Genomic DNA, 23,788 nt, shown 5'->3' with positions numbered 1-23,788 from the left:
AGAGAAGGGTCCCCGGCCTCCTCACCAGTGGTCCCCTGGGAGCTCAGATATGCAGAGTCTTGGGCTCCACCCTGACCCTCTGAATCAGCGTCTGCATTGTATGGGACCCTGGATGCTCCAAGTCACAGAGGAAGGTTAGCAGCCCTGGTTGGAAAGCCATCCTTTCTTTTGACTGCGGCAGCTGGGTGACCACAGAGACCTCCTGTTCTCTGGCAGGGGGCAGGCTTCAGGGGGACTTGCTTTGTCCTTGTCTCAGATTCTTAGTTCCCTTGGCTCAGGCACTGGGGCCCATTTCTGTGTCATTCTCAACCCAGCGCCCGGCACGTAGTAGGTCCTCAGTGACGACTGAGGTGATGAACCTTGCAAGAGACACAGGAGATATGACCTGGGCTGGGTTCCATTGCTCCATTTCACAGATGACAAGACTGAGGCCCAGGAGATTAATCGGCTGGTTTGGGCTCCATGGGTAGTTGTTATGAGATGGGTCTGGGCTGGAACTCAGGGCCCAGACTCCACCCCCTGTGCCTTGCACACAGCTCTTGACACAGCAGGGCACCCTCTCTTTCCTCTTGTGACAGGCAGCGATGCTTTTTCCAGGCTCCAAACTCCAGAGAACTCTGGGGCTGTGGAATTATAGTGATGCACAGAATTATCCACTGAAATTGCAGTACTAGCTCACATTTGAAATTCACATTGAAATTCACTTTTATCCTTGGAAGACAGGGGTACACACAGAGTGAGAGCCCTGCAACTGGTCATCCAGCTTTCTGCCTGGAGCATCTTCCTGGGCGGGGAGTGGGGCAGGGATGTGGCCTCCAAGCAGAGTGGTGATCACACCAAGAGGGGGAGACCTAGATGTGGTTCTGTGTTGCTGAAGCAGCTGGAGTTTGTAGGACAGGGTCCTGGAAAAGGGGGGTCTGTGAAGGGTGCCCCGGAAGTTCCCGTGCAGATTCAGCTGGCCGAGGGCAGACAGAATTCCCCAGGACTTAGCAGAGATCACCTGTAGGGGCAAGGGAGGAGCCTGGTGCTGGAGGCCAGGGATGCTGGGATCCAGCCCAGACCGCGGGGAGACCTCGGGGAGCACCGTGGAGCGTCTTTCAAAACCCCAGGAAGGCCGAGCCTCTGGAGTAAGGAGCGTGCCACGGAGTAGACGACCGTGTTCGAAACCAAAATAGACCTGCCATCGTCGTGAGCATGTCCAGGGTCTTAAAGAACAGGATGAATGAACAGATGGAGAATCTTTGCAGAGAACCAGAAACTATAAAAGAGAACCAAATGCAGATTCCACAATTGAAAAGTATGAAGTCTGAAATGAAAACTCCACAGCAGGTTAAAGACGGCCCCACAGCATCCCTGCTCGTGCCGAGGCAGGTGCGAGGATTCCTCACACGGGGCTCCTGCAGCGGGGTGGGGGGGCACCCCTGCTCCTCTCTCGGGGCACCCATGCCTTCCGCCGCCTCCCACTCAAATGCCAAAGCCTCACGCGGCCGAGCCCCCTGGATTCCACGGTTGCCAGTCTGGACATGCAGTTTGGGGGGGAAAACGGCGGGAGTATATACGCATCCTTGTAGCTAAGACTTTGCCCATCTCTGTAATGATGTCCTTAGGATAAATTCCAAAGTGTGACTAATTGAGAAAAAGATCTCGTGCTGAGTTTATTTTTAACTCCTCAGCCTTCTGTTCTTCTTTATACCCGACCCCATTTACAGTTCCTTTCAAGACTGTGGTTCTGGAAGCAGTAGCGAGGCAATGATCCAGGGTGGAGGGGGGAAGGAGCGTCTGTCTAAACCTAAAATACGTGGCGGCTTTGCTTCAGGGATGCTCGCCTTCCCAGGGACGGAGCTGATGGGAATGTTCATCCATGTGCAGGGAAATACAGGAATGAGGGCAGTCTCTGAAGCTTTGGTTAAGAGAGCAAGAATGAGTGCTAACCTAGATGTCCATTCCCAGGGAGCTGGATCAACAAGTGACGGGATTATGTGCCATCCACACTCGGGGATCATTTGCAGCCATAAAAGAGAAGGAGCTGGATCCGTCCATCCTTCTATAGAGGCAGATGTGTGAGCAAGCCAGCTTTTCGCTGTACTGTGCATGGTGTGATCCTACTTCTGTGCAACAGAAGAGTTAAGTGGGAGTGTCAGTGGTTAATGGTAGAGAAACAGTCCTGGAAGCAAGTGCCGGAAAACATCCATAGTGGTTTCTTCTGGAGGCAAGATGTGGGCGGGGAAAGGGGATCCTTTCCTCTTAATACTGCTGTTGTGCTTCGGTTGTTTGCAGTGAGCGTGCATTGTTCTTAAAGCTGAGTGAGAGGTCACGCTTCTCTGAGCCAGAAGGCAGACAGCCTGAGCCCTGCTCCCAGCTGTGACCTGGGACAGCGCCCACCGCCGTGAACTTAACCTTACTTCTCGTTAACTCACCGTTGAGGTGAGCGGGCGGAACCCTCTGGGCGGGCAGGCTCTGATAAGAGTCAGCAAACACCCCGTAAATGGAAGGGTGACCTAATACATTTTTTCTTTTTCAAAGCTTGTTAATTTGGCAAATGATATTCGTTGCTTCTCAAATGATAAACCGCTTTGCCTCCCAGTTGGTCATGATGTGTTACCGTTTGTATAAATTGTTGGATTTGATTTGCTACCATTTTGTTTAGGATTTTCATATCCATGCTCACGAGGGCTGTTAATCTTTAGTATCCTTTTCTGCAGGTATCTTTTCTGATTTTGATGTCACAATAAATTCTGGCTTCATAGCATGAGTTTTAACGTCTACCCTTCTTTTCAATGTTCTGAAATAATTTGTATAGAATTGGAATTATTTACTTCTTACATGTTTCATAGTACCCATCAATACATCCATCAGGGCCTGCAGGGCTTTTTTTTTTTTTTTTTTTTTTTTTAATGGGGGAAGGTTTTTAAGTAGAAAGTGTATTTCTTTAATAAATATAGGTCTATTCTGGTTATATATTTCTTCCTAAGTGAGTCTTGGTAGTTTGGGTTGAAGCAGATGGTTATTGCACCTCTAATTCCTGACACTGGTAATGTGTGTGTGTGTGTGTGCCCCTCTTCTTCTCACTCTCGTCTCTCCACTTCCCCTGATAAGTCTGCCTCGAGTTTCATCAGTTTTGTTGCTCTTCTCAAAGTGTTAGCTTTATTGTTTTTTCTATTTTTTATTTCATCAGTTTCTACTTCGATCTTTATTATTTCTTCTCTTCTACTTCCTTGGTTTTAATTTGTTCTTTTTCTAACTTCTTCAGATGGAATCTGAGGTCATTGATTTGAGACTTTTCCTCTTTTCTAATTCAGGCATTTAATGCTGTAAATTTCCCACAAGCTGTGTTAATTTTTACTTCAAAATACTTCCTAATTTCCCTTTTGATTTACTCTTGGGACTGTAGGTTATTCAGAATTTTAAAAGTTAGTTTTCAAAGATTTGGGTATATTTCTAGAGATCTTTTGGTTATTGATTTCCAGTTTAAGGCCACTCTGGCCAAAGAATATACTTTGTATAACTTGAGTACTCTTTAATTTACTGAGACTTGCTCTATGGCCCAGAGTATGGTCTGTCTTGGTAAATATTGCACGTGCTCTTGGAAAGAATGTGTATTCTTGTGTTGTGGGTTAGAGTGTTTTCATAAATGTTAATCGGATCATATTTCTTGATAGTGTTGGTCAAATCCTCCGTATCCTTCCACATTTTTAAAGAATTATTTATTTATTTACTTTGGCTGCGCTGGGTCTTGGTTGTAGCATGTGGGATCTTTGTTGCAGCACACAGGATCTTTAGTTGCGGCATGCAGACTTCTTAGTTGTGGCCTGCGGACTCTTAGTTGTGGCATGCATGGGGGATCTAGTTCCCCGACCAAGGATCGAACCCGGGCTCCCTGCATTGGGAGCGCAGAGTCTTACCCACTGGACCACCAGGGATGTGTCCCTCCTTACACATTTTCTGTCTACTTGTTCTACCAGTTACTTAGACAGAGGTCTGAAATCTCCAACTATAACTGTAGATTTATCTCCTTCTCTCAGTTCTATTAGTTCTTGCTTCATATATTGGACCCTCTTAGTAGGGCCATCAATATCTAGGACTGTCCCATCTTCCTAATGAAGTTGTCCCTCTGTCACTTGGGATGATCCTCTCTATCCCTGAGTAGCTCCTTTGCTCTGGGATCTCCCTTGTCTGATGTTAATAGATCACTTCAACTTTCTCTGGATTAATCTTAGAATGGTACCTCATTTTCCCTTTGTACGTTTCATCTATAATATTTGCATCTTTTTATTTAAAGTGCATGTTTCGTAGGCAGCATGTAGTTCGCTCTTGCTTTTTTGTCCATCCTAAGAATTTTTGCCTCTAGTTCAGGTGTTCAGACTGTTTACACTTCATGTGATCATTGATTTTATTGAGTTTACGTCCAGGGTCTGGTTCTGCAGATCTCCACCTTCGGTCTGTGTTGCTCTCCCTCCCATTTCCACCCTGTAGACTCTCGCTGTCTTGGGCTCTAAGGCTTCATCTTTTCAACTCAGGGAGTTTTCCAAGCTCTTCCTCTTGCAACTCCCTGGTCCCCTGGTCCATGGCCTAGGAAATCTCCAGAGGCAGTAAGCTGGGTCATCACAGGGCTCTCGCTTTATTTGATTCCCATCTCAGGGGTCACTGTCCTTTCCCGTGTCCTCAAAACCATTGTTTCATATATTTTGATTTTTGTTTATGTGTGGGTGGGAAATTCAGTGTGTATTACTCCATCCTGGTCAGAAGTAGAAGTTAAAGTCACCACTCTTCCTTTGGAGCCCGAGGCAAGTTTTCATGGCACATCCCTCGTATGGAACAAGCTGGGTTCCGATATGACAGGTCCTCAGGAGGGAATCCTTCTTATAGGTTCCAGCTCAGATGCTCCTTCCTTCAGAAACCCTTCCTTGATCTTGACAAGCCCCCTTCCTCGTGTGGCCTGTTCATTCCTCCTGTGCTGTGTAATTCAGCAGACATTTCCCGAGTTTGTGCAGGGAAAGAAGCGAACAAGGCAGAGTCCTCTCCATGGATGAGCTCAGCAGATTTGTTTTTCTCCATTGAGTGAAAATGTTTCAAGCTCAGATAATGACTGTGGTTAGGGAAATCCACACAAACAGATAATTAGAATACTTTGTGAGGATGTGCAAATAGGAACACACATAATACGTTTCAGATCATTACAGGTGCTTGTTTTCACATCTCCCTCCCTCACCTGAGTGAGCTCAGTGGCGCGTGCACCACGTGGTCCTCATTTCTGCTCTTGGGGGCCAGGCGTACGACAGGTGCACTAGAGACGGTGCCTTGCTGAACCTAACAGATCTGTGAAGGTCACGGCTAAGAGTGTGGATGCTGAGCTCAGGCCTGGGTATGAATCTCGGTTCTGTCGCTTAACCTATCAGCACTTCAGCAAGAAAACAGGAGCTCAGTTGTGGACGTGCTAAGTTTGAGATGCCTGATTGGGACCTGGGTAGAGACATCATGAAGGAAGCCGAAGATGCAGCATGGATTCAGGAGAGAGGATGTAGCTAGAGAGGGAGATTCTGAGCATTGGCAGCTGGTCCTTAGTGTCGTGGGACTGAAGAGGTTGTGTAGGAAGCAAGCGTGGAGGAGGGGTTTGAGGGTTGAGTCCTGGGCTCACCCACATCTAGAGGGGAGATGATGCAGAACCAGCAAAGGAGACAGAGGCGTGGCTATGGCAGTGGGAGGAGGCCGGCCCGTGGTGCGTAGGGAGAGAGAAGGGAGGCTTCACAGGAAGAGAGTGGGCCAAGGCCTGAGACCCCCCCATGAGCATCCTTTCTCCACCGGGTGGCTAATGGACGCTGATGAGACGGGGCTGAGGGTATGTTCTGAGTCCCACACACGCTGGTGTGTGGGCCTGCGTGGAGCTCGGGAGGCTGCCCCCCGCCCGGTGAGGTGGAGCCCAGAGCTCTGGGGTCAGCAGCTCTCTTGGGCCATGCTGGGTCCTGGGAGAAGAGCCAGCATTGCCCACCCTGCTTCCTGAGCCCTGTCTGTCAGCTGTGCGTGGGAAAAGCTCTCCAACATTGGCTGGAGTTGAGCTGGATCTGGTAACATCAAGGTTTTACTTTTTTTTTTTTTTTAACATCTTTATTGGAGTCTAATTGCTTTACAATGGTGTGTTAGTTTCTGCTGTATAACAAAGTGAATCAGTTATACATATATATATATGTCCCCATATCTCTTCCCTCTTGCGTCTGCCTCCCTCCCACCCTCCCTATCCCACCCCTCTAGGTAGTCACAGAGCACCGAGCTGATCTCCCTGTGCTATGCGGCTGCTCCCCACTAGCTATCTACCTTACGTTTGGTAGTGTATATATGTCCATGCCTCTCTCTCACTTCGTCCCAGCTTACCCTTCCCACTCCCTGTGTCCTCAAGTCCATTCTCTAGTAGGTCTGCATCTTTATTCCCGTCTTGCCCCTAGGTTCTTCTGACCATTTGTTTTTCTTTTTTTTTTTTAAAGATCCCATATATATGTGTTAGCATACTGTATTTGTTTTTCTCTTTCTGACTTCACTCTGTATGACAGTCTCTAGGTCCATCCACCTCACTACAAATAACTTAGTTTCGTTCCTTTTGATGGCTGAGTAATATTCCATTGTATATATGTGCCACGTCTTCTTTATCCATTCATCTGTTGATGGACACTTAGGTTGCTTCCATGTCCTGGTTATTGTAAATAGAGCTGCAATGAACATTTTGGTACATGACTCTTTTTGAATTATGGTTTTCTCAGGGTATATGCCCAGTAGTGGGATTGCTGGGTTTCTCCATAGTGGCTGTATCAATTTACATTCCCACCAACAGTGTAAGAGGATTCCCTTTTCTCCACACCCTCTCCAGCATTTACTGTTTGTAAATTTTTTGATGATGGCCATTCTGACCGTTGTGAGATGATATCTCATTGTAGTTTTGATTTGCATTTCTCTAATGATTAATGATATTGAGCATTCTTTCATGTGTTTGTTGGCAATCTGTATATCTTCTTTGGAGAAATGTCTGTTTAGGTCTTCTGCCCATTTTTGGATTGGGTTGTTTGTTTTTTTGTTATTGAGCTGCATGAGTTGCTTGTATGTTGTGGAGATTAATCCTTTGTCAGTTGCTTCATTTGCAAATATTTTCTCCCATTCTGAGGGTTGTCTTTTCATCTTGTTTATGGTTTCCTTTGCTGTGCAAAAGCTTTTTAGTTTCACTAGGTCCCATTTGTTTATTTTTGTTTTTATTTCCATTTCTCTAGGAGGTGGGTCAAAAAGGATCTTGCTGTGATTTATGTCATAGAGTGTTCTGCCTGTGTTTTCCTCTAAGAGTTTGATGGTGTCTGGCCTTACATTTAAGTCTTTAATCCATTTTGAGTTTATTTTTGTGTATGGTGCTAGGGAGTGTTCTAATTTCATTCTTTTACATGTAGCTGTCCAGTTTTCCCAGCACCACTTATTGAAGAGGATGTCTTTTCTCCACTGTATATTCTTGCCCCCTTTATCAAAGATAAGGTGACCATATGTGCGTGGGTTTATCTCTGGGCTTTCTGTCCTGTTCCATTGATCTATATTTCTGTTTCTATGCCAGTACCCTACTGTCTTGATTACTGTAGCTTTGTAGTATAGTATGAAGTCAGGGAGCCTGTTTCTTCCCCCAGCTCAGTTTTTCTTTCTCAAGATTGCTTTGGCTTCGGGGTCTTTTGTGTTTCCATACAAGTTGTGAAATTTTTTGTTCTAGTTCTGTGGAAAATGCCAGTGGTAGTTTGATAGGGATTGCATGGAATCTGTAGATTGCTTTGGGTAGTAGAGTCATTTTCACAATGTTGATTCTTCCAATCCAAGAACATGGTATATCTCTCCATCTGTTTGTATCATCTTTAATTTCTTTCATCAGTGTCTTCTAATTGTCTGCATACAGGTCTTTTGTCTCCTTAGGTAGGTTTATTCCTAGATATTTTATTCTTTTTGTTGCAGTGGTAAATGGGAGTGTTTTCTTAATTTCACTTTCAGATTTTTCATTAATAGTGTATAGGAATGCCAGAGATTTCTGTGCATTAATTTTTGTATCCTGCTACTTTCCCAGATTCATTGATTAGCTCTAGTAGTTTTCTGGTAGCATCTTTAGGATTCTCTATGTATAGTATGATGTCATCTGCAAACAGTGACAGCTTTACTTCTTCTTTTCCAATTTGGATTCCTTTTATTTCTTTTTCTTCTCTGATTGCTGTGGCTAAAACTTCCAAAACTATGTTGAATAAGAGTGGTGAGAGTGGGCAACCTTGTCTTGTTCCTGATCTTAGTGGGAATGGTTTCAGTTTTTCACCATTGAGGATGATGTTGGCTGTGGGTTTGTCATATATGGCCTTTATTATATTGAGGAAAGTTCCCTCTATGTCTACTTTCTGGAGGGTTTTTATCATAAATGGGTGTTGAATTTTGTCGAAAGCTTTCTCTGCATCTATTGAGATTATCATATGGTTTTTCTCCTTCAGTTTGTTAATATGGTGTATCATGTTGATTGATTTGCAAATATTGAAGAATCCTTGAATTCCTGGGATAAACCCCACTTGATCATAGTGTATGATCCTTTTAATGTGCTGTTGGATTCTGTTTGCTAGTATTTTGTTGAGGTTTTTTGCATCTGTGTTCATCAGTGATATTGGCCTGTAGTTTTCTTTCTTTGTGACATATTTGTCTGGTTTTGGTTATCAGGGTGAAGGTGGCCTCGTAGAATGAGTTTGGGAGTGTTCCTCCCTCTGCTATATTTAGGAAGAGTTTGAGAAGGATAGGTGTTAGCTCTTCTCTAAATGTTTGATAGAATTTGCCTGTGAAGCCATCTGGTCCTGGGCTTTTGTTTGTTGGAAGATTTTTATTCACAGTTTCAATTTCAGTGCTTGTGATTGACCTGTTCATATTTTCTATTTCTTCTGGTTCAGTCTTGGAATGTTGTGCATTTCTAAGAATTTGTCCATTTCTTCCAGGTTGTCCATTTTATTGGCATAGAGTTGTTTGTAGTAATCTCTCATGATCCTTTGTATTTCTGCAGTGTCAGTTGTTACATCTCCTTTTTCATTTCTAATTCTATTGATTTGAGTCTTCTCTCTCTTTTTCTTGACAAGTCTGGCTAACGGTTTATCAATTTTGTTTATCTTCTCAAAGAACCAGCTTTTAATTTTATTGATCTTTGCTATCATTTCCTTCATTTCTTTTTCATTTATTTCTGATCTGATCTTTATGATTTCTTTCCTTCTGCTAACTTTGGGGTTTTTTTGTTCTTCTTTCTCTAACTGATATAGGTGTACGGTTAGGTGGTTTATTTGAGATGTTTCTTGTTTCTTAAGGTAGGATTGTATTCCTATAAACTTCCCTCTTAGAACTGCTTTTGCTGCATCCCATAGGTTTTGGGTCGTCGTGTTTTCATTGTCATTTGTTTCTAGGTATTTTTTGATTTCCTCTTTGATGTCTTCAGTGATCTCTTGGTTATTAAGTAGTGTGTTGTTTAGCCTCCATGTGTTTATATTTCTTACAGATTTTTTCCTGTATTCGATATCTAGTCTCACAGCGTTGTAGTCGGAAAAGATACTTGATACGATTTCAATTTTCTTAAATTTACCAAGGCTTGATTTGTGACCCAAGATATGCTCTATCCTGGAGAGTGTTCCATGAGCACTTGAGAAGAATGTGAATTCTGTTGTTTTTGGATGAAATGTCCTATAAATATCAATTAAGTCCATCTTTTTTGATGTATCATTTAAAGCTTATGTTTCCTTATTTATTTTCATTTTGGATGATCTGTCCATTGGTGAAAGTGGGGTGTTAAAGTCCCATACTATGATTGTGTTACTGTCGATTTCCCCTTTTATGGCAGTTAGTAATTGCCTTATGTATTGAGGTGCTCCTATGTTGGGTGCATAAATAATTACAATTGTTATATCTTCTTCTTGGATTGATCCCTTGATTATTATGTATTGTCCTTCTTTGTCTCTCGTAATAGTCTTTGTTTTAAAGTCTATTTTGTGTGATATGAGAATTGCTACTCCAGCTTTCTTTTGATTTCCATTTGCATGGAATATCTTTTTTCCATCCTCTGAGTTTCAGTCTGTATGTGTCCCTAGGCCTGAAGTGGGTCTCTTGTAGACAGCGTATATACAGGTCTTGTTTTTGTATCCATTCAGCCAATATACGTCTTTTGGTTGGAGCATTTAATCCATTTATACTTAAAGTAATTATTGATATGTATGTTCCTATTACCATTTTCTTAATTATTTTGGGTTTATTATTGTAGGTCTTTTCCTTCTCTTGTGTTTCCTGCCTAGAGAAGTTCCTTTAGCATTTGTTGTAAAGCTGGTTTGGTGGTGCTGAATTCTCTCAGCTTTTGCTTGTCTGTAAAGGTTTTAATTTCTCCGTTGAATCTGAATGAGATCCTTGCTGGTAGAGTAATCTTGGTTGCAGGTTTTTCTCCTTCATCACTTTAAATGTGTCATGCCACTCCCTTCTGGCTTGCAGAGTTTCTGCTGAAAGATTAGCTGTTAACCTTATGGGGATTCCCTTACGTGTTATTTGTTGTTTTTCCCTTGCTGCTTTTAATATTAGTTCTTTGTATTTAATTTTTTTTTTTTTTTTTTTTTTTTTCTTTTTGCGGTATGCGGGCCTCTCACTGTTGTGGCCTCTCCCGTTGCGGAGCACAGGCTCTGGATGCGCAGGCCCAGCGGCCATGGCTCACGGGCCCAGCCGCTCCGCGGCATATGGGATCCTCCCAGACCGGGGCACGAACCCGTATCCCCTGCATCGGCAGGCGGACTCTCAACCACTGCGCCACCAGGGAGGCCCTGTATTTAATTTTTGATAGTTTATTAATATGTGTCTTGGCGTGTTTCTCCTTGGATTTATCCTGTATGGGACTCTCTGTGCTTCCTGGACTTGATTAACTATTTCCTTTCCCATATTAGGGAAGTTTTCAACTATAATCTCTTCAAATATTTTCTCAGTCCCTTTCTTTTTCTCTTCTAAGGTTTTTCTTTTAATTGACTTACAGTATTTGGCTTATGCATTGATTTTTATTGGCTTTGGCCAATCAAGAACTCCATAGAGTATTGAGGAAGACTGGTCTAAAGATAAATGAAAGCCTTGTGTTTGGAAAGAAAGTATTGTTTTTGACAAGCACGACCCTCGGGAGAAGGTAGTTTTGCATTGGGCCAGCTCTGCGTCAGATCCAATGCAGACAGCCTTGCCGTGGGGACTTCAGGGAACCAGCGACAGGTCAAATGATGACAGCTCTTTGGGAATGAAGCCTGTTCCCCTCCCTCCAGTGGCTGCCAGGCCCCTGGTTTTCAGCAGAAAACAGAGTGCTTCAAGGCTGCTGCCAAGCTGGAGAAAGAGCCAGGGGAGAAAGAGACAGAGTAAACCATCCTTCCTGAGATTCATCCAGTTTTCCTTGAAGAAAGATTCCTGTGGTGCTGCAACCCTTTGGTTAATTTACAGAGTTCTGAAAACGTTGACTCTGGTGATTGTGCAGTGTTTTTGTTGCCTTTATGGAGAGAATTTTCCACCATCTTCCCTGCTGTCACTCCACAAAGGTCTTTCTTTTTAAACATTTATTTTGATATAAGGAAGCTATGTTGATGATTAAAAACAAAACACAGAAAACCAAAATTAATAAGTAAAATCCATTTCTGGCATCTCTATGCCGATTTATAAGATTATAAATACTTACAAAATTAGATGCAGGGCTTCCCTGGTGGCGCAGTGGTTGAGAGTCCGCCTGCCGATGCAGGGGACGCGAGTTCGTGCCCCAGTCCGGGAGGATCCCACGTGCTGTGGAGCAGCTGGGCCCGTGAGCTATGGCCGCTGAGCCTGCGCGTCCGGAGCCTGCGCTCCGCAACGGGAGAGCCCACAACAGTGAGAGGCCTGCGTAACACACACACACACACACACACAAAATTAAATGCAAACACGTACACAGATATATTTATATATAAAACGTACATACTTTCCTACAAGTTGCTTTTCGTAGCAACATATCATGTCTGTCTTTTTGTCCCTCAGTAATGTATATACTACTGTTCTTAGGTTCATGATAGGTTCATGATAGGTTCACGATATTCACATGATACAGATGAGCCATAATTTAACACATGCTGTCTTGTCCTATTTCGGCTGTGTTTAATTTCTTTCTTTCGTAAATGAGGCTGTGTGAACACCCTCTTATGTGTGTTTTGTGTGCTTGTCCCATTTGTTTTGGGAGCAGACTCTTGGAAGTGGTATTTCTGGCCTCAAAGGTAGGATCACAAGTGTGTTTGGGGGCCTTTGGGGGAGAGGGTGGCTTGTTCCCATCGTCAAGACAGGAAGGTCTCCTGGCCTCTGTTTCTCAGTGTCACATCCTGCTCTGGATCCCCTGCTCGTTTAGATTAATTCCATCAGTTGTGTAGACGTGCCACTCAACTTCATGAAAAGCCCTCACTTTAAGCTATTTGTCTGGAAGTTTCCCTTTTTGACTTTTAAGTAGTAGTCAAACCTGTTAACCTCTTGATAGCCTGGGGAAGACCGTCAGCCCAGAAGTTTTCATTGTGGCCCTACTGGGTGCCATATTGCGCTCTTAGGGCCTGGATGAATAAGCAGAGAAGAATTAATTGCTCTTAGCACAGAGATTTCCTGTGGAGTGAATTCTCATTACATCTAGAAATCTCTGATGAAAGGATCTTTCTCTCAGTTAAGAACAAATATGCTTAAACTTTGTAATGACAAGTATGCTGAGACATTTGCAGTAGGCTTAAAGACATTCTTTATCAAAAGCTAAAAAGATGAAACCACATTCAGTGTAGTTTCATGGTTAGCATATTACAGTTGTCTAAAAATGGCAATCCTTCTCGCCACCTACCAGACCTTTGACATTCACGAAGGATTTGTCCTGAGACCTTTGAGACTCCCTCGGCTCATAAATGCCAGTTTAGCTTTCAATTTCCCCCAGACCATGCAGTTAAGATCAACAGAAAAATGCATGTGACTGCCTTAGGCTTTCATGATTCTATAAATACAGGACTCTAGTCATGTATAAAGCTATTAAAACAAAATCAGGCTGGAGTCCTGCCTGAAATGGCTTTGGGGGTCATTATTTTTCTCTTTGTCTCTAATAAAACACACAGCAAACAAGTTCATATTAGAAACTCAAGCCTCAGTCAAGTCCAATTTTTTATATCTTAATTTATCCCAGACTTCTGTTAAACTATCACCTTACTACACATTTCTTGCTTTGTACTCCTGTACCCCACAGTAGGAATGGGCTTTCTTTGGGGAGACGTTATTCTTAAGAAAGAAAGTTTCCCTCCACCTGTGGGGTTGACCTCATTGGATGATGGTCTGAGCCCCCGGATTTAAACCCATGCCCTAGTAAAAGCACAAAACCACACGTTGCAAAACTGCAGTCTACGTTGTGCCCCGGAGTTCCCTGCCCTTTATCAGCACGTGCGCTCGCGGGGGGCAGGTAAGGACTCCGCTCTTCATGCAGCTCCATGCCGGTTCCTTTTCTGTACATGAATGCAGCCAGCCCCCTTTTCTGCTCTTCAGTACGTTTAAACGTCGTTCCTTAAGACCTTACATGCACACCGATGTCACTCTGCTGCTTGGACGTGTGTAGAACTAAAAGTCACTGTCAGCTTCCTAGACCCTGAACCAGGCTCACTCAACCGTGTTCCTTGATAACCTGCTGCGTCAACACTGTTCCAGGACCCAGGAGAACAGACTGTTGTCGAACTTAAAAGCTAGTGGAGGAGATGGAGGATAACCTAGTGAACAAGAGAGAGGCCAGATAGGGGAGGAGTTAACCGGGTGGGTGATGGTGATTGGAGGACCCATCGGGCCTCTTTGAGGGCAGGGCTCAAGGCCAGCAGCGTGACTCAGGAGGTGGCCGGCCCTGGATGGTCCAGGCAGAGCACGGGGGTCGGCATGGGAAAGACATGGTGCAGAGACCCTGAGTTGGGATCATCCAGGAATGGAAGAGGACCCACATGGCTACGGGGTCACAGGCAGAGGGGAGAGGGGGGTGACAGGGCGATGGGGAGACAGACCACCATGGGTAAAGTAACTGTAATTTATGATCTGCACCCGGGCACTTCTGAAAGAAAACGTGGTGCTATTAGTAATCGCTCTGGGGCAAAGGGTGTCGATCGGGACTGTCTCTGGAGACCCCGGATGCACCTGTGGAAGGCGTGGTTGTGTGTGGGCCTTCGTGAAGGGAGGTGCGTTGCCCACCGTCTGCTGGAGGGCGTCACAGCTGCCAGACGTGCCCGCGTGGCTCTGGTCTAGGTTCTTTCCTGCAGGAGGGCGGGAAGTGCTGGCTGCACTGGGAGCCAGCGCCTCCTTGACACCCCCTTTCTCGGTGCCCCTGCTCTTAGGAACGCTGCCGAGGAAGTGCAAGAAGGAGCTCCTGGCGGTGAAACTGAGGAACCGGCCCAGCAAGCAGGAACTGGAGGACCGCAACATCTTCCCCAGGAGGACGGCTGAAGAGAGGCAGGAGATCCGGCAGCAGATTGAGATGAAACTCTCCAAGTGAGTGGCGCGCGGGCGCGTGGGCGCTGGTCCCGGCCCTGCAGCCCGACCCCTCGGATGTCCCACCTTCCCCACACCGCGCTCTCCCGGCTCCAAACGCAGTGCCCAGGGCGGGGTTTCCCAGCCTTGCCACTGTCAACGCTCAGGGCCAGATGGCTCTTCACCGCAGGGGCCGTCAGGGCACCGTCAGATGCTTGGCAGCCTCCCTGGCCTCTGCAGGCTGCACACCCTTTTGCTAGCCGACACTGTCCCCAGACATGGCCCGATCCCCCCTGGGGGCCACTCTTCCCTGTGGAGAAGCACTGGTTATAGAAGCCAAGCAAGGCCTATGGTGTGGACAGGCTCCGGGGGGCTGCCAGTGCTCCTGGTCTGTGGCGCCCCCCTGCCCTCCGGAGGAGCGAGGGCCGGAAGCAGGATCTCCCGAACTCGGGGCTCCTGATGTTTGGGGCCGGATGACTCTGATGGGGCTGTCCTGGGCACGGTAGGACATTTAGCAGCATCCCTGGCCTCTATCCTGGAGATGCTCACAGCCCCTCACCCTGCTTCCCATGGTGACAACCAAAAATGTCTCCAGTTACTGCCAAGGGTCCCCTGGGGGATGGAGCCATCCTCCAGTTGAGGACCCCTGACCTGAAGGTCACCCTGGACTTCTCCAGGTGGTCTTTCCTCTGCCCGAGGCTCAGGTCTCCCCGTTTCGGGTGGACGGGCCCTTGTTTCTGTTCTTTGCCGGGGAGCTTGGGCCCCCGTGTTGCCACCCTCCGAAATCCTTTGAGTTTTTTCAGAGTGGAGGGCAATGAGTGTGAGGGGGTGAAGCCCAGTGCCCAGATGCTGTGATTCTGTGGGCCTCAGTTTTCTTACCTATAAAATGGGGATGATACCAGCTGCGGGATCACAGTGGAGGAGGGGTGGGCTCAGTGTGGCGCACATTTCTGCAGGCAGCCGAGGTCCCCAGCTGGGGTCCTGAGGGCTTGGAATCACATAGCCCTGCTCTGTGCTGACGTGCTGGGGGACCTTGGACCAGCGGCCTTACCTCCCCAGGTCTTGGTTTTCTCGTCTATAAAGTGGGGCGCTGATGCTCTCAAGGTCATTGTGAATTTGGGGGGAGATCCCGTAAGGAAGGCGTATGGCCGAGCCCTGGCACAAAGTAGGTGCTCAGTAAGTCGGCGCTCACCATGGCTGGTGGGGCCTGGGAGCCAGGTCCTCAGCCCCTCCTCCTGTATCGGCTCTGAACCCAGACCAGGGAGAGGCTTTTTAAAATACAGATTGATGCGCCCCACCCCCACCTGATCAGTTTCTGGGCTGAGAGGGGGATTTTCACGAATTCCCTGATATTCACGGGTTGAGGGGTCCTCTCCAGGTTGGACATTCTTAGCCTGATTGCAGTGAGATTGTCAACCCACCACGCACGTCTCACTCTGTGTCTAGTCATTCAGCAAAGGCTTATTTTACTCAAATGAGGGGCAGGCAGGCGCCGTGGCCGTTGCTAGAGATACAGTTGTGGGTAATGAGGGAGAGATCTCCCCTGAGCTCCGTATTCCCGGAGAGCATCCTCAGACCTCTTCCTGTGTGGCTGGTACCCACTCTGGGGCTTTGTACAGACCAGATGGGTGCTCAGTAAATGCCTATGGGTGGGAAGGAAGGGGGGGTGGAAACACAGGTGCATCGATCTCGTGGCCAAGGGGAGATAGATCCAGCCTGGTGTCCCTGTGGCCTGTCTCATGGATGGGATGCGCCGTCGCAGGAGGCGTGGTTTCCTCTCCTTTCTAATGAGATTGAACTTGTTTTTCAGTGTTTATTAGCTGTCTGTCTTTTTTCAGTTCCTTTCATGTACATTACCTGCAGTTTTCTTTATCTTAATGATTTGAGGATTTTACTCTGGAAATTGCAGCTTCCAGTCTTTTCCGGGTCTGTGAATGACACCTCTTCTTCCTCTTCAGGACTGGTATTGTCATTTGGTTCATGCTTTCCTTTGATATGCGAAAGTTTTTTATTTTTAAAGTTATCAGATTATCGATCATATACTTCAGGTGTCAGCAGACTTTTTCTGTGAAGTGTCAGATACTGAATATTTCTGGCTCTGTGGATCCTACTGTGTCTGCTGTGACCACACGACTTTGTCGTCACACTAACGTGTGGCTAATGCGTGGTGAGTGAGTGCGGCCGCATGCTAATGCAGCTTTATGTACAAACATAAACAGCAGCCCACGGGGTAAAGTTTCCTGGGCCCTGATATACTTTATGGTCCATATTATTTGTGCCTTGTTTTAAAACATTCTTCCCTGCCCGAAAGTCAAAAAAATGATGTTTACACATATTATTTTTGCAGCTGTCATCTAATTGTGCCAAGCGATAATGGTTTTCCATTTGCTAAACAAACCAACTTCTCTTTCAAGATAGAATATTAAGTGAATTAAAGAAAAAAATAGTAAACATTGTAGTGTATGTGATTCAAGGATAACAAAATGGTCGTGATGGTGCTTGGCTTAAGAGAACTCTGGGGACCCCACTCCTGTCTCCTGGTGCAGACGGGAGGTGGGAAAAGGTGGGGTGCTGGGAAACCTCAAAGGACCCCTAATTAAGTGATACCCCAAACACAGGCCCTGGACTGTTACTCAAGGAATCTATAACTCATTTTAAAGCTTGGACTAGAGCATAGTAGTTCCTTGGACGTTTGTCACCATCTTTAAAAACGGAAAAGAGACCCCAGAATTAGACACGAAGAGAGCGTGGTTGAAAAGTCACATCCCAGGTGGGCAGATGTAGCCTTCCTGGCCGGCCCAGTTTGTTTCCCCTGCAGAAGTGGTTTAATTGGATCCTTTGTCTTTGTTTTGCCGCCTTTCAGAGATTCTTCTGCCATCCCTTGCTGAATAATTCAGCCTCTGGTTGCTGTGGCAACGTGCCATTCACTGTATCCTGAAGTGCAGTTGGTGTTTTCGTATTGTGTATTTTAAAAAATTTCCAGACCCTTACTCTTCTATCTTTTGGGCGCTCCTAGGGCTTTTCTGGACGAAGTGGTCACGGTCTCCCCTGACTCTGTGTGCTGGCTCTGGGGATTTGCATGAAGTCAGGGTCAGCTTGGGAGTAAAGGAGGAGTAAAGCCCTGTGATCATGGTCGCCCCCTTTCTATATGGGAGTCCAGCTCACCTTCACGGCGTGTGTAAATGAATCTGCAGAGTATTACAGGCCCGCAGCTCCCGTGCCTCACACAGCGGGCATGTTCTAGAAATTACTGTCTTCAGTTGGGTTGTGTGCACGCCATTTAAGGATGCCTGACAGCTTTCTCTTTTATTATTATTATTATATAAGCTTCAGGTGTCCAGCATTGTAATTCGACATCTGTATACACTACAGAGTGATCAGGTGACAACTTTCCCTTTTAAGTGCAGACCCCGTACAGTATGTTTTGCTTCCTTTCCCCCATTTCATTTAATCTTTACAGGAACCGATAGAGTAGGTGTTATCATCATCTCCATTTTACAGATGAGAAAACTAAGGCTTGATGAGAGAGGTTAAGGAGCTTGCCCAGGGTCACACAGCTCAGAGGAGGCAGGCTAGGAGTCAGGCGATGGGTGGTCCCTTAGAACCCCCAGGCCTGGGTGGCAGGGGAAACAGAGCTCTGGGGGCCTGGCTTATCTGTCTCTGCTTTGCGTTTTCTCATACTGGTGTGGCTTCCATCAGGGGACATTCAGGCCTCCAGCCAATGCCCTGGGCTTCTGTGCAAAACACTCCATGCCTGTGTTGGCGGGAACCGGAGGGGATGCAAATATTCTCCCACCCCCGGAACAGTGCAGTTAGCGAACAGAGACTCTCGGCCGACCACGGGCTCTGGGGAAACGTAGACAAGTAGGTTCAAATCCCAGGCTTTCCGTCACAGCGGTGTGGATTTGGGCCAGCACGGCCTTCTCTGAATCTCCTCCTGGTTTGTAAATTCAACACCGTGGCAGCACCTTCCTCCTGGGGCCCCTTTGGAAGGTTCCAGGTTAGTCCCTGGACAGACAGGTGAAAGTGCATCCCTGCAGGAGGCGCTCAGGGGGGTGGAGCTGCGGCTGTTTGGTCCTGGCTGGACGCACTTGGGCTAGTTGTCACCCGGGCAGGGGCAGAGGCTGCCCAGCAGGCCAGGCCAGGGTAGTGAGCTGCTGTAGAAGCGGCGCCTGGAGAGCTAAGGTCGTGTTAGCGTAGTTGTTAATGTCAGTACATTGTTGTTCTCGTCCGTGACTGGTGTTTTTTGCCCGGTGGGCACCTCCGGAGTGATGCACAAACCTTCTGTTAAGTCTCTCCCTTGGGGCGTCCTCTGCTGTGGGACCGCATGTGAGAAGCTGATTAATGCTCAGTAGCGTCCTCCAGGAGCACGTTAACACAGGCGTTAAATGCACGTGCATTAAATGACCCTCCAGCCGGTCCCTTTGTACGTTTTGTTCTCCCACATCCAGAACAGGCTGCCGCCACTCAGGCCTGCGGGAAACAGATTCCCAGGAAAAAGTGTTCTGTGCTGCTGCTCCCTTGCCCCGTGCTTGCCTGGAAATCTGCAGAATTTTAAGGAGGAGGCTTGATGCTTTTAAGGATGGAGATGGAGATTGGTACCCGTATAATCAGCACCGTGAACCGAGCATTAGCCGTGGTACTTTCTTTCTGCTGAAGGTGTCAGGAAAGCTGGGGCACAGTGCAGGGTCTCAGTTCTGTGGACACAGGGTTTAGGAAATACAGAAACCTTACTTTTTCTGGGCTTAGCAGGAAAAAAATGGCTTAATTTTAATTGCTGCAAAGGAAGCTGCTCCTTTGGGAAGTGTTGAGACATCATTGCAGCGGGTGGGGGATTGCATAATAACAGATGTTGATAAACATTTGCTGCTTTTCCTCTTCCCGACCTGCAGTGCCGGGTGGGAGCCCAGCTCCTCCTGGGTGACTTGAATCCTGCCCTATAAGCACCCTCTAAGGAGGGACAGAAAGGTGTGGTTATTTATGATGGTCGTTGCTAACATGTATTCGGTGTCTTCTGTGTACCAGCTTCCTGCTAAGCGTTTCACGCGTATTACCTCCTTGGAGCTTTGCAAGAGCTCTCTGGGGTAGGTGCTGTTAATGGTCCTATTTTTCAGATGAGGATAACTGGCTCACAACAGTGCAGTCACTTGCCTGTGCTCACACAGTGGGAAATATGGGATGCGGGGGTAATTGGTCACCCGATCCACGCCAGTTCCAACATCAGGGCGTCCATCCAAATCACCAGGGAGCTTTGTGAAAGCACAGATTCCCAGGCCCCACCCCAAATCTCTTGAACAGGAATCTGTATTTTAACAGAACCCTTCTCCTAAGTGTCACTGCTGCCTTAGGCTGCACTGTGTCCCCTTCCTTGTCACCCTTGGAAGACCGTTCTTGGAGGCCTCAGGATCAAAATAAGCTGTACTTCTGTGTAACAGCTGTCTGTTAGTATCTTAAGGAGAATGCACATTTGTAGTTAATTGTGTTTCCCTTTTTGCCTTGGCCACCAGGAAGCTCAGAGCCAAGTATGCAGATACCTGTCACAAGTGTGTTGTATCATTTGGGTTGTGTGTCTGTGTTTGATCTTCTGTTGTATGGCCTTTGTCTTAATTTCCTCAACTCTTTTTTTTTGTTTTTGGAAGCAAGGAGTCTCACAGTTATTGATCACCCTGTGTTCTAACTCTTTCACCTATGTTACATTTTTTCATGGTTACAAGAAACCTAAGATATAGGCATTACAACAGACTCTTGCCATTTGATGATTCAATGTTGGAGGTTTTGCCTATTTGCCAGTGACTCCAAACATGTAGGACTTGAAATTTTTCTAAAGCATTCACGTGAAACTGATGCCCACATGGAGGCTGAGGTCGTGGAGTGATTGTGAGTGAGACAGGACTGTTGGTGAGCATCTCTATTTCAGTTTGAGTTTGCTTTTGTCACCTCTCTTTGCTGTCTGCTGTAGTTCTCCAGAAGTGCTTCAGTAGTTTCCTTTTTTTTAAATTGAAGTATAGATGATTTACAATATTGCATTAGTTTCAGGTGTACAGCGTAGTGATTCTGCATTTTTGAGATTATACTCCATTATAGGTTATTACAAGGTAATGGGTATAATTCCCTGTGCTCTACAGTATGTCTTTGCTGCTTATCTATTTTACGTATAGTCATTTGTATCTGTTAATCTCATACCCCGCATTTGTCCCTCCCCCTTTTCCTCTCCCCTTTGGTAACCACAAGTTTGTTTTCTGTGTCTGTGAGTCCGTTTCTATTTTGTATACATATTCATTTGTATTATTTTTTAGATTCATATATACATGATATCATATAGTACCAGTCTTTCTCTGACTTATTTCACTAAGAATAATATTCTCTAGGTCCATCCATGTTGCTGCAAATGGCAGTTTTTCATTCTTTTTTATGGCTGCTTAATATTCTGTGTGTGTGTATGTACATATACCTTAAGCCAGTTGTCTGTTGATGGACACTCAGGTTGTTTCCATGTCTTGGCTGTTGTAAATAGTGCTGCTATGAACATTGGGGTGCATGTATCTTTTCAAAGTAGTGTTTTTGTTTCTTTTGGATTTATACCCAGGAGTGGAATTGCTGGTCATGTGGTAGTTCTATTTTTAATTTTTTAAGGAACCCCCCTCACTGTTCTTCATAGTGACTGCACCAATTTACATTCCCACCAACAGTGTAGGAGGGTTCCCTTTTCTCCACACCCTCTCCAGCATTTGTTATATATAGACTTTTTGATGATGGCCATTCTGACTGGTGTGAGGTGATACCTCACTGTAGTTTTGATTTTCATTTCTCTAATTATTAGTGATGTTGAGCATCTGTGCCTGTTGGCCATCTGTATGTCTTCGGAGAAATGTCTAGTTAGGTCTTCTGCCCATTTTTTCGATTGGATTGTTTGGTTTTTTGATATTGAATTGTACGAGCTGTTTGTAGATTTTGGATATTAACCTCTTGTCAGTCACATCATTTGCAAATATTTTCTCCCATTCGGTAGGTTGTCTTTTTGTTTTATTGATGGTTTCCTTTGCTGTGCAAATGCTTTTAAGTTTAATTAGGTCCCATCTGTTTATTTTTGCATTTATTTCTTTTGCCTTAGGAGATCCAAGAAAATAATGCTACAATTTATGTCAAAGACTGTTCTGCCTATGTTCTCTCCTAGGAGTTTTATGGTTTCAGGTCTTACATTTAAGTCTTTAAACCATTTTGAGTTTATTTTTGTATGTGGTATGAGGGAATGTTCTAATCTCATTGATTTACATGTGGCTGCCCAGTTTTCCAGCACCACTTACTGAAAAGACTGTCTTTTCTCCATTGTATATCCTTGCCTCCTTTGTTATAGATTAATTGAGTGTAGGTGTATGGGTTTATTTCTGGGCTGTATTCTGTTCTATTCATCCATATGTCTGTTTTTCATGCCAGTAGCACTCTGTTTGATTACCATAGCTTTGCAGTGTAGTCTGAAGTCTGGGAGGGTTGTGCCTCCTGCTTTGTCCTTTTTTCCTCAGGATTGCTTTAATTTGCTCAACTCTTAATTTTATCTCTAGGGGGTATAGTTTTCTATACATGATTTCAAATGCATTTCTCAATTTTAACTATAAAAATGTAAGTAAAAATACATATTTTTTTGATGGAGGCCCTCTTAGCATGCATAAGATTTTGCCATCTAACATCATGTCAGAAGGGTTTTCCATTCTTTTACATAGGATTCAGATGTTCATTTTTATTAGGGGTCTAGTGTGTTAAGGAGGGGATAGACCTACCAGCTTTGCCTTTCCCTCCCACAATCAACAGACTTTTAGTTTGCCTCAGAATCTTTACTTTTAAAATAAAACTACATGTAATGCTTATTTTCACATATCAGTGTTTTTTTTTTCTTTTTATGGATTATTTACATGAGCAACATTTCCAGAAATGATAAGAGGAGGAGGAAAATGCATTGAATTAGATGATGTCATCATTCAAGAATGAAAACCAGTTGTCAACAGAACCCAGCAGATCAGTGGGTAACAGCCTGGAATTTGTGGTTCAGGAGGGAGGGAGCAAAATTTCTTAACAAATACATGAAAATAATTCAGCTCCACTAGTAACTACAGACATTAAAAAATTCATAGTAACAAAGAACCTTTCATCCCCAATTAAAATGACAATAAAACTTTAAAATATTATTTTTAAATATTTTAAGTTATATTTTACTAATGTAAATACTGATAATGATATAAGAATATCCCACCCTAGTGAGGTGGTGGTTTCCATGCCATCCCACTGCTGGCAGCCATGTGACTTGAAAATAACCGGGCAGGTGAAGAGCCAGGATGACAGTTTGCACATTTTAACCGAACACTCTGCCTCTGGGAGTTTATATTCAGGGATTTAGAAGGAGAAGAAGCATGCTGTGATGGTTAGTTTTTTTTTTTTTTTTTTAACTTTTAACAACTAGGGCTTTTTTTTTTTTTTTTAAATGTTGAGCCTTATTTTTTTTTTTTTTTTTTTTTTTTTTTTTTTTTTTTGCGGTACGCAGGCCTCTCACTGCTGTGGTCTCTCCCGCTGCGGAGCACAGGCTCCGGACGCGCAGGCTCAGCGGCCATGGCTCACGGGCCCACGGGCCCAGCCGCTCCGCGACATGTGGGATCTTCCCAGACCGGGGCACGAACCCGCGTCCCCTGCATCGGCAGGCGGACTCTCAACCACTGCGCCACCAGGGAAGCCCGAGCCTTATTTTTAAATTTTTATTTATTTTTATTTTTGGCTGTGTTGGGTCTTCGCCTCTGTGCGAGGGCTTTCTCGAGTTGCGGCAAGCGGGGGCCACTCTTCATCGCGGTGCGCGGGCCTCTCACTGTCGTAGCCTCTCTTGTTGCGGAGCACAGGCTCCAGATGCGCAGGCTCAGTAGTTGTGGCTCACGGGCCTAGCTGCTCCACAGCATGTGGGATCTTCCCAGACCAGGGCTCAAACCCGTGTCCCCTGCATTAGCAGGCACACTCCCAACCACTGTGCCACCAGGGAAGTCCTGTGATGGTTAGTTTTAGTCCCAGAGGACTTTGTGTCTGCTGGGGCCCCCCTTAGTGTCCCCCCTTAGTGTCTCTGGGGACAGAGGGTCAGGACACAGTGTGACAGCCGAGAATCTCCATCCTCCAGATGTGCTGCAGGTGGGGCAGGTCTGTTTCAGGTCCTGAGGACGTTACACGCTGCGACGTGGGGACAGTGTTCCTGCAGAAGCTGTCGTTCAGGCTTCGAAGGGGCCAGCTGGGGGTGGGCTTGGTC

General features: G+C 45.6%; 1 protein-coding gene across 1 annotated transcript in view; it reads left to right on the top strand.

Moving 5' to 3' along the window:
* PHACTR3 (phosphatase and actin regulator 3) overlaps positions 1-23,788 on the top strand; it is a gene marked incomplete at its 5' end in the record, with an annotated part of 222,487 nt that overhangs the window by 171,911 nt on the left and 26,788 nt on the right. The window contains one exon of the mRNA XM_081255887.1: positions 14,382-14,535. Within this exon, the coding sequence (XP_081112013.1) occupies positions 14,382-14,535 (154 nt within the window). The remainder of the gene's footprint in view (positions 1-14,381; positions 14,536-23,788) is intronic.

This window comes from Mesoplodon bidens (genome assembly GCF_964165515.1).
Source record: "Mesoplodon bidens genome assembly, chromosome: 15".
Taxonomy (NCBI): Eukaryota; Metazoa; Chordata; class Mammalia; order Artiodactyla; family Ziphiidae; genus Mesoplodon; species Mesoplodon bidens.
The sequence above is the reverse complement of the archived record's forward strand: the minus strand, read 5'-3'. Positions and strand labels throughout refer to the sequence as shown.